This window comes from Octodon degus, unplaced genomic scaffold (assembly GCF_000260255.1).
Source record: "Octodon degus isolate 3935 unplaced genomic scaffold, OctDeg1.0 scaffold00048, whole genome shotgun sequence".
Classification (NCBI taxonomy): Eukaryota; Metazoa; Chordata; class Mammalia; order Rodentia; family Octodontidae; genus Octodon; species Octodon degus.
In genome coordinates this window covers 12,504,325-12,516,889 of record NW_004524624.1, presented here as the reverse complement: position 1 = coordinate 12,516,889, position 12,565 = coordinate 12,504,325, and the positions used below count along the sequence as shown (strand labels likewise).

The following is a 12,565-nucleotide window of genomic DNA, read 5'->3' as shown; positions in this document are numbered from 1 at the left end:
ACAACTTTGTGTCACAAAGATAGTATTTATAGTGTAAAATTTATTAAAGTGGAGTGAAATCCCCACAAGTTTATTTAAATATTTGGCATTCTGAAATATAATCCAAATTATACATTGTCATATGGTAATAAAATTATACTATAAATGTATATAGGTTTTAGATGGGGGTTTTTGGTTTTAGTTTGTATACATTTTCAGTAGTAATGCTAAATCTTTGTTACTAGATTTAAATATCCAGTTTTATAATGAAATGTTGTTGTGATGAATTGGTGAGAGAAAGAAAATGAAGCATTTGGGGCTGGAAGTATTGCCTAGTGGTGAGAACACCTTCCTAGCATGTGCAAGGTCCTGGGTCCTGTCCCAGCACCACAGAAAAGGAGAAAAGAAGAATGAAAATGATTATTTTGAGTTTGGTTACTCACTATGAAAACATAATTGGGGATATAGTCAAATATTATAATAAAACAATGATTTATTTTACACATGAATTTTATAGGTAACATTACTGAAGTCTATCATCAGTCTGTTTTCCTAAGTGATCCTGTAAGGGAAGAGGCTACAATACAGTAAAGGGAAAAATCTTTAGGGTCCTAGGATTATGAGTTTGGACTTAATTTTCTGATTTATAGTGAAAATATAGAATATTTTCTAGGTCTAAATGTTACCAGTGTACAAGTAGGAGCAGTCATGGGTGAGAGGTAGTTGAGTAGCTTCAAATATAGAGTAAAATAAAAAGATAAAAGAAGGTCGAGGTTGAGATGTTTTTCTGAATGTCTGTGATTCCACATGAAACTGTAGGTAGACATAATATTTTTGTTACTGGGGTTGTTCTTACTGTGTTTTCCAGTTACAAATATACTTTTGTCCACTGTGATAGCTTGATAACCCAAGGTTTTATACATTAATATGGTCAGTATTGTAGGTATGTGTTTAACTTACTAAAAGTGTACTGCAGTTGATTACATAAAGCAAGATTTTTTCCTTAAACTGAGTTTTCAAAAATGAATTCCTGACCATGCTGTTGTTTATCTTTGTTTGCTATGCCACATAATCTAACTTCTTTGATATAGTCTGTTTTTATAACTAGTTCTGGTTGGTGATTTTTACTTCAGAGACCCACTTTTCCATTTCCATTCTCATTTGCCGTGGGCTGTTCTGAGTGTGTTCATTATTTCCCTTGTAGTAAGCAGCAGTAAGCCATATATTACACACAGTGTGCCTTACTAATATTCTTGCTTGCTCTGTAGAATCAGACTGAAATTTAGGACTCTGCTGTTCACCTGATCACTGAAATAAAAACCTTAGGGAGGGCAGGCATCTATTCCAGGTTGCCAAATGTATTAGTTTGGGGAATGTCATCTTACAACTTGTTGGAAAGAAACAATTAAAATAATTCTTTGCCTAGCTTCTTTTCTTTTGTTTGGGGGAGTTTTTTGGGTACTGGGACCAAATTTAGTATATATGCCAGTGAACTATATCCCTGGCTCTGTTCATATATTCTTTTTTTTCCTTTCTGGACCAGGAATCAAACTCAGCCTCACACTTGCCAGGCAGGCACTGTGCCACTGAACTACATAGTTGGCCCTTTGCTCATATGTTCTTATTTTTATTTAAACATTTGTGTTAGGAAATATGCTAACTTTTAGAAATGAATATGTGAGATATTGGGACCAGCGAGATAGCTCAGCAGTCTACAGTGCCTGCTTAAACAAGCTTAGGTAGGTGCAGGGAACCACAGGTTGATCCCCAGCACCACATGCTGCTCCAGCACCACCCTCCAGGTAGACTGAGCTGGCCCCCAAAAAAGAATGCAAGATAATATCCTTCTGTGAAGAAGCTTACAGTGTAGTGAGAAAAATGCAAGTTCAAAGGGCAGTTAAGTATAAAAATGTCTGTGATAGAATTATGTGGAAGAAAGGTTCTGGAATATTTGTTATTCATTGAGGGTGGGTCTGACAAGAATACATCTAGGATCTTGAAGTTCGTATTAAAAAGCTGTACAATAGAACTCCCTACCATTGGCCTATCCAAGGAGAAAGATCAGATGAAAGTTATATTCAGGGAAAACTGGATAAGGTGCAGCACTCATTTGGATATAGAAGAGGAATTAGGCAGCCATTTAGATATGGAAAGAGACAGTCCAGTGGATTGCTTTTGCATCTGTGGGGAAGCAGAATATTATGGCATGGAGTGCATGGTGGATCAAGCTGCTCACCTCACAGCAGCTGGGAAACAAAAGGAGAGGAAGAGGGGGAGTGTCCGGAATATTCTCTAAGCACACCCCTCCAGGGACCCAAGACATTCCACTAGGCGCTACATATTAAGGTTCTAACACCTCCCTGTCAGCAAGCTGAGGATTAAGAATTTAACACAGGCCTTGGGGAACAGACTGTAACAGAAAATATTCATCAGAAAATTATAGCAAATATGTGTTAGTGATTGTCTTAGTTACTTTTCTCTGGTTGCTGTGACAAAATACCCAGTATCCAAAATTAAGGAAGGAAAGGTTTATGTACTTCACAGTTCATGGAGGTTTCCCTGCATGTTTGCTGGCTTCATGGAAGATAACAAGAGCCAAAGGGCAAGTGAGCAGAGCAAGCCTCTTTTCCTCTTACGTTGTGTGCAGGCTATCTGCCTCTGAAAAATGCCCTACTCTTGACCACTTGAGGCTTTGAGGGGACATACAGACACAAACCATAACAGTGACATAATAATAAAAAGCACCCCCCATTAAGTTTGAAGTCAGCATAAAGATTTTACCTCCATTAGTGTTTCTTAATGCAGTGAGTAAAGAAATATAAATGAAATATCAGATTGGAAGAGATAGTCATTGCTGCTGATATGAAAAATCTCAAAAACCTTGAGATTTGAAAGGTCACTAATCATAAGTTCAATTCTAAAAAATAACTGTAGTTTCCCTATTAAACAACGAGCAGTAATCAAGTAATGTAATGGAAAAACTACTTCATAGAAGGAACAAAAACTAAAAATATATAAATGTACAAAACCTTTGTTGGGAAATTTCAAATTTTATTGGTGGCAGTAAAATGTAAGTTTCTAGGCGAATAATTTTACTAATTAAATCTCAATCCAACATTTTTCTTAGAATCTTTATAGATTTACCCAAAAGTACATAGAAACATACATGTTATTAACCGGGAAATTTAAAATATAAAACAACGTAAAAGAAAGAGTTGACATGGTAATTGAGTAAACAGTAAAACCGTAGTATTACAGAAAAAGTCTTTTAAGGTCATGGGATGTCTTAGTCACATTTCTTGTTTCTGAGCCAGAATAGCTGACAATTTAAAGGAGAGGTTTATTTTAGCTCACTGTTTGTAGAGGTTTCAGTCCATAGATCTGTCTCCAGAGCAGGAAGGCATAGTGAAAGAGCCTGGTGCAGGAAAGCTGCTTACTTCATAGCAGCCAGAAGGAGAGTAACAGGAGGAGTAGAGAAAGGAGGTAGGCTGGGGATATAGTTCAGCGGCATAAGCGCCTGCCTGGCAAGTACAAGGTCCTCAGTTCGATCCCAGGTACTGCAAAAGAGAAAGGAGATACAACCTTCCTGGTCATGACTTGGTGACCCAACCTCTTACCAGATCCCACCTCCTAATAGCAAGTTAGCTATAATGCCTGATAATTCAATCACCTTCCAAAAGTCCCACCTAGGAGCACATGAGACATAAGGTATAAACCATAATGTAGAAATAGACAGATGGGTTAATAGCAGGGGATACGCTCCATAAGTACACCTGTACTTAAATGGGAATATAGTTTAGCATAGAAATCAGTGGTTAAATGATAAGCTGTAAAGCGTATAGGTATAATTCTTCTAATGAAGACCTCTCTGGAGATAATTCTAAAGAAGTTACTATTTAATTAAAAAGTCACTCCAATAAATAAATGAATTTATTTTCAATAAAGAAAATAATTGGAAAGCTGAATGAATGGATAGTATACTTTGCTCATCAGTAGGGAAATTTAGTGGTATAAAGTTGTCAATTCTCTCTTTAATTTTCAGATTATGATTCCAGTTGAAATCCTAGCAAAGTATTTGTTTATGAAGATTATGAAAAACTTACCTTAAAAATTGTCAAAGACCACAAGTAATTTAGATGATTTGTGAAATAATTTAACTAGAGAGTCTTTCCATACTAGACAGCAAGATTCATGGAACAAAGCCTAGCATAGGGAAGTGATCCCAGTATTTCATGAGTACTGAAGTAGAAAGATTCCAAATTCAAATCCAGCATGGGCAGCTTAACAAGACCTTATCTCAAAAGGACTGGGAGTTATATTTTAGTGGAAATCCTCAGTACCTAAAAAAATAAAAAGGATACATAGAACTGTAGTACTTAAGATGGTATCATTGACATAGGAATGTATAGACATGCTAGTGTTAAAAGGCAAGCACAGAAACATGCCAGCTCTATGAGTAAATGGATTCCTTCAATGATGAAAGTGTTATCAATGGTGGAAAAGATGGATTAATCAATTTATTGGACTAGTCAGTTCTGACTATTTATTTTGGAAAAATACTTCATTAATAAAACCATATTCCACATAATTTTTATGACCCTCTTTTTAAAAACTTAGATTGTGTAGGAGATAGCTACAGTCAAAGATAAGCTTTCTTAAAAATAAGCAAAAAGTAAAAACTCTATAAAGGAAAATAAACAGAAAACAAATGAGGAAAAATACCAACCATAATTTTGTTACAACACTGGGTGTGGTGGTGCAGGCCTGTAATCCCAGCACTCAGGGGGCTGAGGTGGGAGGATGCTATGAGTTTGAGGCCATCCTGGGGTACTCAGTGAGTTCAGTGCCCAATCTGAACTACACAGCAAGACTCTGTCTCAAAACAAAAAAAAACCTAAATTCAAATTCATGCATACATACATACATACGTATACACTACAAATCACTAGGAAAAACCTAACATTCAGTAGAAAACCAGGTAATATTCAAGGCAAATGCATATAGATAATTCATAGAAGAGAAAATGAAAATAGTCAACAAGCATGAAAGATTCTCATGATCAATGATGTAGTCAGAGTTCTCAGTACACAGAAATACAAGAGCTGCCAGGCATGGTGGCACACACCTATAATCCCAGCCCTTGGGAGGCTGAGGCATGAGTATCATTACAAGTTCAAGACCAGCCTGGGCTGCAAATGAGCTCAAGGCCAGCCTCAGCTGAACAGTGAGACCCTGTCTCAAAAAGAGACAGAGAAAAAAAAAGTACAAGTGCTTAATACTAGTTTAACAGTATGAAGTATTAAATTGATGTGAGAAAGTGGAATGTTAGTGGCTGTGTAAATCAAAAACAAAAATGGATTTATCTTCTGCCCCAGCAGTTTTCTTTTTTCGGAGAAACACTGAATATATGATGTGTGTACAAAGAAAATAGGGTGCCCTTATTGCATTATATATAATAAATGAAAGGAATAATCTGAACAGCAGCAGTTGAGTAGAAAACAAGTGTAGTACACTTGGTAGAATTGGATCTATATGAGTTGTAATAGATAGACCTCAAATTGTATGATAACATGGAAAAAAAGAATGATACCTATAAGATACTTATATTTAAAAAAGGCATTTCTGCGCTAGGCCCTTGATTCAGTCTTTAACACCAAAGGAAAGAAAAGGCCGATATTTTCTGTTAACACACATACTAATATATATTAGGAAAAGAAGACAGCATTGTTAAAGAAGACAAGGGGTTATCAAGGGATAGTTTGGTTTCACCTATAATATTCTAGTATTACTGATAGTTATTTTTATGTGCAGAGTAAGGTACTAGAAGCAAATATAGTACAATGCTAAAAGTGTTTTTTTGTGGATAATTATTTCTGTATTGTACATTTCTGTGTGCTGTTCCCTACTCCTTCCATGAAGCTAAGAAATACTCTTTATCCTCTTTCTTTGTCATTTTTTGAACAATTTGTCCTAAAGCCATGAAGTGTAGTATAAAACAAAGTAGATATTTGTGCCAAAGGAAGGGTGCCCACAGGATGTTGGAACCCAAGGACAGTGAAATGGAAAAAGGAGTATGCTATAATCGGTATTGTAAGGCATTAGTCTGAGCTGTGTAAAGACCATGTGAGATACTGAAGCCTGAGTGAATTAAGGGCATGCATCAGGAGGGGTAAACTGCTGTGGCAGATCCAAATTAGTTTATAGGTACCCAGGTGTATAGATTCAGAGCCTAGGAAAAAAGTCGCTGTTTGGAGAGGAGAGGGATGGCCCAATATATGATACCAGAACCTTAGCTAGTTTGAGAGAATAACATGAATGAGGGACTATCCAGTGTGGGCAATGGAGCATGAATGGGTTGAGTGGAGTGTTCTGCACAGAAATGGCTTGATGTAGGAAGTCAGAGGTAAATGAGTTCTTCTAGATGGGCTGAAAAAATTGGTTAGGGTGTAACCATGATTGGTTATAAGAAGGTATTGGTGAAATAAATATATTAGGGATAATGAAAAAAAGGTTCTTTGCTTTAAGGAAAAAGTTCATATTTGGAAAAGAAGACGAGCTAAATGAGTACTTTGGTTGTGTTGCAGTTGGAGGCACTGATATGAACTCATGGATTTCAAAATGTAAACATAGATATTTCCTTTAGATCTGCCCACTAACTTAGCTCAGAAACAGCAAAATCTCAGTAACCATGAACACACCTAGGGTTTGATAGTTGGCTTCAGAACACCATTCTTTACTAAAATTGAGAAGTGGTTGTTCATTTTTGGAGTAGGTAAAGTAAAAGATGGCCCTTGAAACACTTGTCAGGAAAGAAGTACTGTAAGGGTGATCAGGACAGCAAAAAGACACCAGTCAGCTGAGGGAGCAAACCTTGGCCGTGTTTGGTACACACCATCAAAATATTTATACAGTAATGATAAATTATAACCATTCAATATCATTGGGAAACGTGAGTCTGAACTGATAATAAATCTGAAGTTTGATGAAGGACATTGTTCACGTAGTTTCAAAGCTCTTCCTCACAAAAATACTTAATAAGTTTAGTTGGAAAATAATAACTGTCATGGAGAATACCAGCAAATCCCATTTTATTTTATTTTATTTACGTATTTTTTTTGCAGTACCAGGGATTGAACTCAGGACCCTGCACTTGCCAGGCGAGTGCTTATTCTACTGAGCTCTTTCCCAGGCCCCAAAGTTTATGAGTCTTTTTTTTTTTTTTTTGTATTTTAGGGAAGAGTCTGCAGGGTGTTCAGGGTCTCACTACTAGATCGGACTCATAGTGATCCACCTATTTACAGCCTCCCAAGAGCTGGGATTACAGGGCACGCCACCATGCCCAGTCTCAATTCCCATCTCAGCGTGCCCCAAAAGCAGGGCCAGCACAGCTGCCCTAGGGATCAAACCCCTGGCCCCTGCACCTGCTTGCAGGGGCTTTAATTCTCTGAGCTATTTGGCCAGCCCAAATCCCATTTTAATCAAGTGATTAAAAGTATGAGATAAATCACAGTCAAATACTATCTTTTAGGATGCATTGAAAAGAATATGACATCTCTTTTTAATGAAAAATTTGTAACCTTAAATAACTGGCATGTTACCTTCTGAAGTATGCAGTTCATGAACATTCAATAAAGGCTGAGAAATTATTTTAGGTTGAATAAAAATACAAATTCAGCAACTGTACTGTACTTCAGACTACTAAACGCAGAGTGTAATTCTGAACTAAATTCATTTTCCATAAAAGACATTTATTCATTATTGGTACAAGTAAGAGAACATGAGTGGTGTTTATTTGGTATCAGGTCAACAATTTATTCTGAGGTGGCTCAAGAAATAGACTGCACTCTTGTCATGTAACTTCTTTTAAGTTTACTTTTACCCCATCAATCACTTCTGTTCATTCTTACAAGCTTCTAAAATTTTCTCCATTCATGCGTCGTAGAACTGTTTTCATTGTTTTGTCTTCAAATTCACTGATCCTTATTATACAGATTTAATTTGCTGTGATCTTCATGTGTTTTTTTATATTATACTTTGCAGCTTTAGATGTTTTATTTTTAAAGTTTTCTTCTTCCTCTGCATAATGTTCATTTTTTATTGAGTCCTTGAATGTATTTATATCAACTGAATTATATATTTTTCCCTCTCTTGCTCCCTCCCTTTCCCTGCATCCCTCCCAATGGTAGGAATTAAATGCAGGACTGTGAACATGCTAAACAAGTGCTCTACCATTGAGCTATCCTTAACTCTGTTAATGGCTGTTTGAAGTCTTTGTTATTTTAATTTTCTCCTTCATTTTGGAGTCTGTCTTACTATTTTTATTCCTGCTTAATGAATTTCATTTTTTGTTATATTCTATAATTATTATCTTACGCTGGACATTTAGATCCTTAGTTTTTTTTTTTTTTTTTTTAAGTTCTTGGATCTTAGGTCTTTAAAGAATGATACATTTTGTTTTGGTAAATGCTTGCAATCAGTTTGAGAATATCAAAACTGTTTCTTTCTTTTTTCTTTTTCTTTTTTTTTTTTTTTCCGTGGTACCAGGCTGGGGATTGAACTCAGGACCCTGCACCTGCCAGGCAGGCACTTACTCTACTGAGCTATCTCCCCGGCCCCTCAAAGCTGTTTCTTACATTTTGTTGAAAAGGTTCTTGAGTAGTTTTTACATACCTATTAGTTAGTGCTAATTTTTAGATATGAGTCTTTTGAGGGCTCTACTGACTGCTTTGAATGTTCATAAAAATTTCTCTTCTACTCTGGCCAATCATAAATCTTAATTCTTCTCTATACTTACTGTACTTTAGGGATAGTTTAAGTTTCCTTTTTTGTACTTGTTTTCTGGTTATCCTTGTGGGGTTTAGGAAATATATGTACAATTTAGTATTTAGCTAAAATCTGAAAGATAGATTTTTGGAGTGCTTTGTTAGTGTAGCTTTCTCTGGAATTCTTTGCTGAAAGTTTCCATCAGTTCTGCCTTCTTGAACTCCCAAGTTTTATTTACATGAATTCAATGAAACTGGGCCATATATTTTATTTTGGAAAATGTATTATTTACTGATCCACTAGAGAGAACCCACCTGAGGATACATATTATATTGTACTACCTACTACCCAAAGTAAAAAAAATACGTTTGCCATCCTTCCTTTGTGTGATAGCTATCGTTCCTTTTTTTTTTTTTTTAAGATAAGGTCTCACTATGTGGTTCAGGCTGTGTAGCCCAGGCTGCTCTCAAACTGACAGCAATCCTTGACAGCAATCCTGCCTCAGCCTCCCCAAGTGTTAGGATTACAGATGTGCACCACCACATCTGGGTTTCTTTTTCCTGTTTTAGCTTAGTTTGGTTGTGTTATTTTCTTACCTGGTATTATGAACAGTCTCAGTGTAGACAGTTGAACTGATCTAAGGTTGGAGATTGAGTGTGTGGTTGAGAGACGAAGGAAGATTGTAGGGAGTGCTGGAGAATAGCAGGAGAGCAGCAGAAGTAAAGCAGCAATTCTCAGTGCAATCTGAACATTTTTTTTGGACTCAGTAGGGCCTTACTTCTAACTACATATTTGTCTAGAAACTGCAGGCATTAGGAGTGCAACGTGCTGTAAAAAGGAGATAGTTGTAAGGAGTGTCCCAGCGACTGCTTAGGCTCCTGCTTTCTGATTTTCTGGTCTTAACCTTGTTACAGGTTATCTTGTTTATATCTGCCATTTCACTTGACACTGTCTTTCTCCAACTTGGCCTTTTTGTCCTCATGAGCAGTTAGCTTTCGTCTGTGCTTGTGTTCTGTCTTCAACCTTTACTTTTACTTGAATTTTACATTCTTAACTATAGTTCGAGTGTTTTTCTACATCAATTTCTATACCCTTTCAATCATTTAGCCCTTTCATTTATTCTACAAAATTTGTCCCAAATAAGAATACTAACCTATAAGCTTGATAGCCTAAATCGTTTGATAATAACAGTAAGCTTGTCTTCTGGATGGTTAACAACCTAAGTTTGCAGACCAAAATTAGAGAAGAAGGAGGGCTACAAGGAAAGCCAACATTTTGGCCCTAGTCTTCTAAGGTCAATTAAGACTCAGGACATATGAGAACTTGTACTGTAACGTCATGTACCTCGGTAGTGTCACAAATTTTCTGATCAAGAAGATTATGGGGCCAAAGAGGAAAGTGATCGATGATGTAGAGTGTGCCTAAGGAGAGTCACATGGGGAGAAGACACTCTCTCAGGCTTTCACAGAGAGCACACTGGCCAAGCAATGGCCGTGACTCATCCACATGGCTGACACTGACAAAGGTTCTACAATCTGAGGTACAGGATCTCAGGATAAATCCTGAGGGCATTTCACTGACCTTCTCAGACCAAAAAGCTACAACTCTTGTTGCACAGGTCCTGCTTTACCTTGCTCTTAACCATCCAGTAGAAAAGTATGAAGACGAAATATAGGAAATAAAGCCATGCTGTTAAGTTGAGCTCTGGGGGACTCAGGTCAATAATTTCTGACATTGCCAGTTAAATAAAAGACCCAATGCTATTATGGGCTACTGGACTCTTTTAGAATATTTTGCTGAGTTTACACACCTATAATATTCAATAATGGAACTTAGAAAAAATGGGGTATACAGATGAATGTCCATTTTGTATCTGTGTATTCAAAGTGGTTGGGATAGATATATAGTTGCATTCTCTTAATGAATAGAATGATTTGTTCTAATGGTGTTTGTAAATAGGATCACAAGTCCACATCTTGTACAGCAATTAACCACTAAGAAGAATATATGCATTGTGTTACTTGTTGAAACTGTACTTCCGATTTGATTTGAAACTGTCTCATTGCTATCTGTTTATCAATAAAACTTTGAAAAAAAAAAGAATACTAACCTATGTTATCCACATCATTTTTAAATTTTTTTCTGGGACATTGCCTGCTCAAATATAATCCTCATTGCTAAGTAAGGGTAAACAGCATTGTTATATTTTAAGTTCTAGATTTAAGTAATATTTATTAGATTATTAGCCCATATTTTAATTTTTTGGTTATTTTGGGGCTTGGAAATACATATTCAAAGGACATGGGAAGGTTTTCATTTCAGCTATGTGGAGAGAGAAAGTGAGACTGAAAGGCAACATCTGACTTAGATTTCAAATGTTATTTTGCCACCAGTACAGTAAAACCAAAATGCATTGATACTAATTAGAAGCAAAGAATACATATCAAAGTAATGTGAATGAGGCCTTTTATATCATCAGTTAATGCAGACAAATGCATAATTTTTATTATTTTTTATTTTTTAAAATCTTTATTCATTTATTTATTGGGTACAGGAACTAGCTACACAGCTCAGACTCATAGTGATCCTCGTGTCTCAGCCTCCCCAGTACTGAAATTACAGGTGTGCGCCACCATCCCTCGTTTCAGTGGCCAACTCAGCACAGGGCTGGCATGGCATGAAGTACTGGGGATTGAACCAGGGTCCTTATGCTTGTCAGGCAGGTACTTAGACCACTGGGCTATCTCCTCGGCCCCTATATATAATTTTTAAAGAAAAACTATTTTACTAGTTCTGGTCATGTTTCAATGTGATTTTAAAGTGTTTTTCAAATTTCTTACAGTAATCCTAAATCGGAGAATCAGAGAGTAAATAAAAAAGTCAACAATGATGCTTCACTTAGAATTCACAATCTATCCATTTTGGTGAGACAGATAAAATTTTATTACCAGGTAAGTGATCTTCTTATAAAAAGAAACTTGTATTTTTATGACAAGTTGCATATTTACATTGTTATGTTATATAGTATCACTCATCTAACAAATACTATAAGCCAGGTCCTGGTCTATTTGCTGGAGATTCTGCACATACTTCATAATTTTGTACTATTAAAAGTGATTACTTATATATGTATACACAAGCGAATTAGGATAGATATACAGCTACTTTCTCTTAGTTCACTGAGAATAAAAATTTGAACTAATATTGTTTAGATAAGATTATCATGCCTGCGTCTTGTCCTCTGAATAACTACTACAAAGACAACAATATGCAATGTATTAACTACTGTAGATGTCCTACTGACCTGTTTTAAAACTGTTTCATTGCTATTTTATCTTTTTTCTCACTAAAAGGAATAAAAATTTGAAAATAAAAGAGTGATTACTGCATTTTATAAAAATTTTTGAATCAGTTCTGAGTTTCCTGAGAACTTGTATAGGTTATGCTTTTGAAGAATGTGCTTTTTATTGACTTAAAATGTATGCATATTTAAGTTTTAAAATATGTACTTGTTGAAACAAGACCATACACTCTGGACTTGAACTCACTCCTCCTACCGCAGCCTGAGGTTGTACATATGTGCCATCATGTGCCTGGCTAATGTGAACATTCTTGAGGTTACTAATACGTCTCTAAGTCACTACAGCCACATTACACAATTTAGGTTTGCTGTATTTAAAAAATACTACACATCTAATTTCACCTGTAATTTATTTCATTTGTGACTTATATTTGCCAAATGTGGTATTTCTCAAGCAATCTTTTCTTTGGTTTTGATTTTTAAATTTGTTTGTATGATTTGTTGATATTTGTTAATAATTAC

At 35.9% G+C, this 12,565-nt stretch overlaps 1 protein-coding gene across 9 annotated transcripts in view; it reads left to right on the top strand.

Annotated features, from left to right (window-relative positions):
- Ccdc88a (coiled-coil domain containing 88A) overlaps nucleotides 1-12,565 on the top strand; it is a 161,713-nt gene that overhangs the window by 18,392 nt on the left and 130,756 nt on the right. For all 9 annotated transcript variants that reach the window (XM_004632433.3, XM_023716401.1, XM_004632434.3 and 6 more), the window contains exon 3: nucleotides 11,585-11,693. In XM_004632433.3, the coding sequence (XP_004632490.1) occupies nucleotides 11,585-11,693 (109 nt within the window). The remainder of the gene's footprint in view (nucleotides 1-11,584; nucleotides 11,694-12,565) is intronic.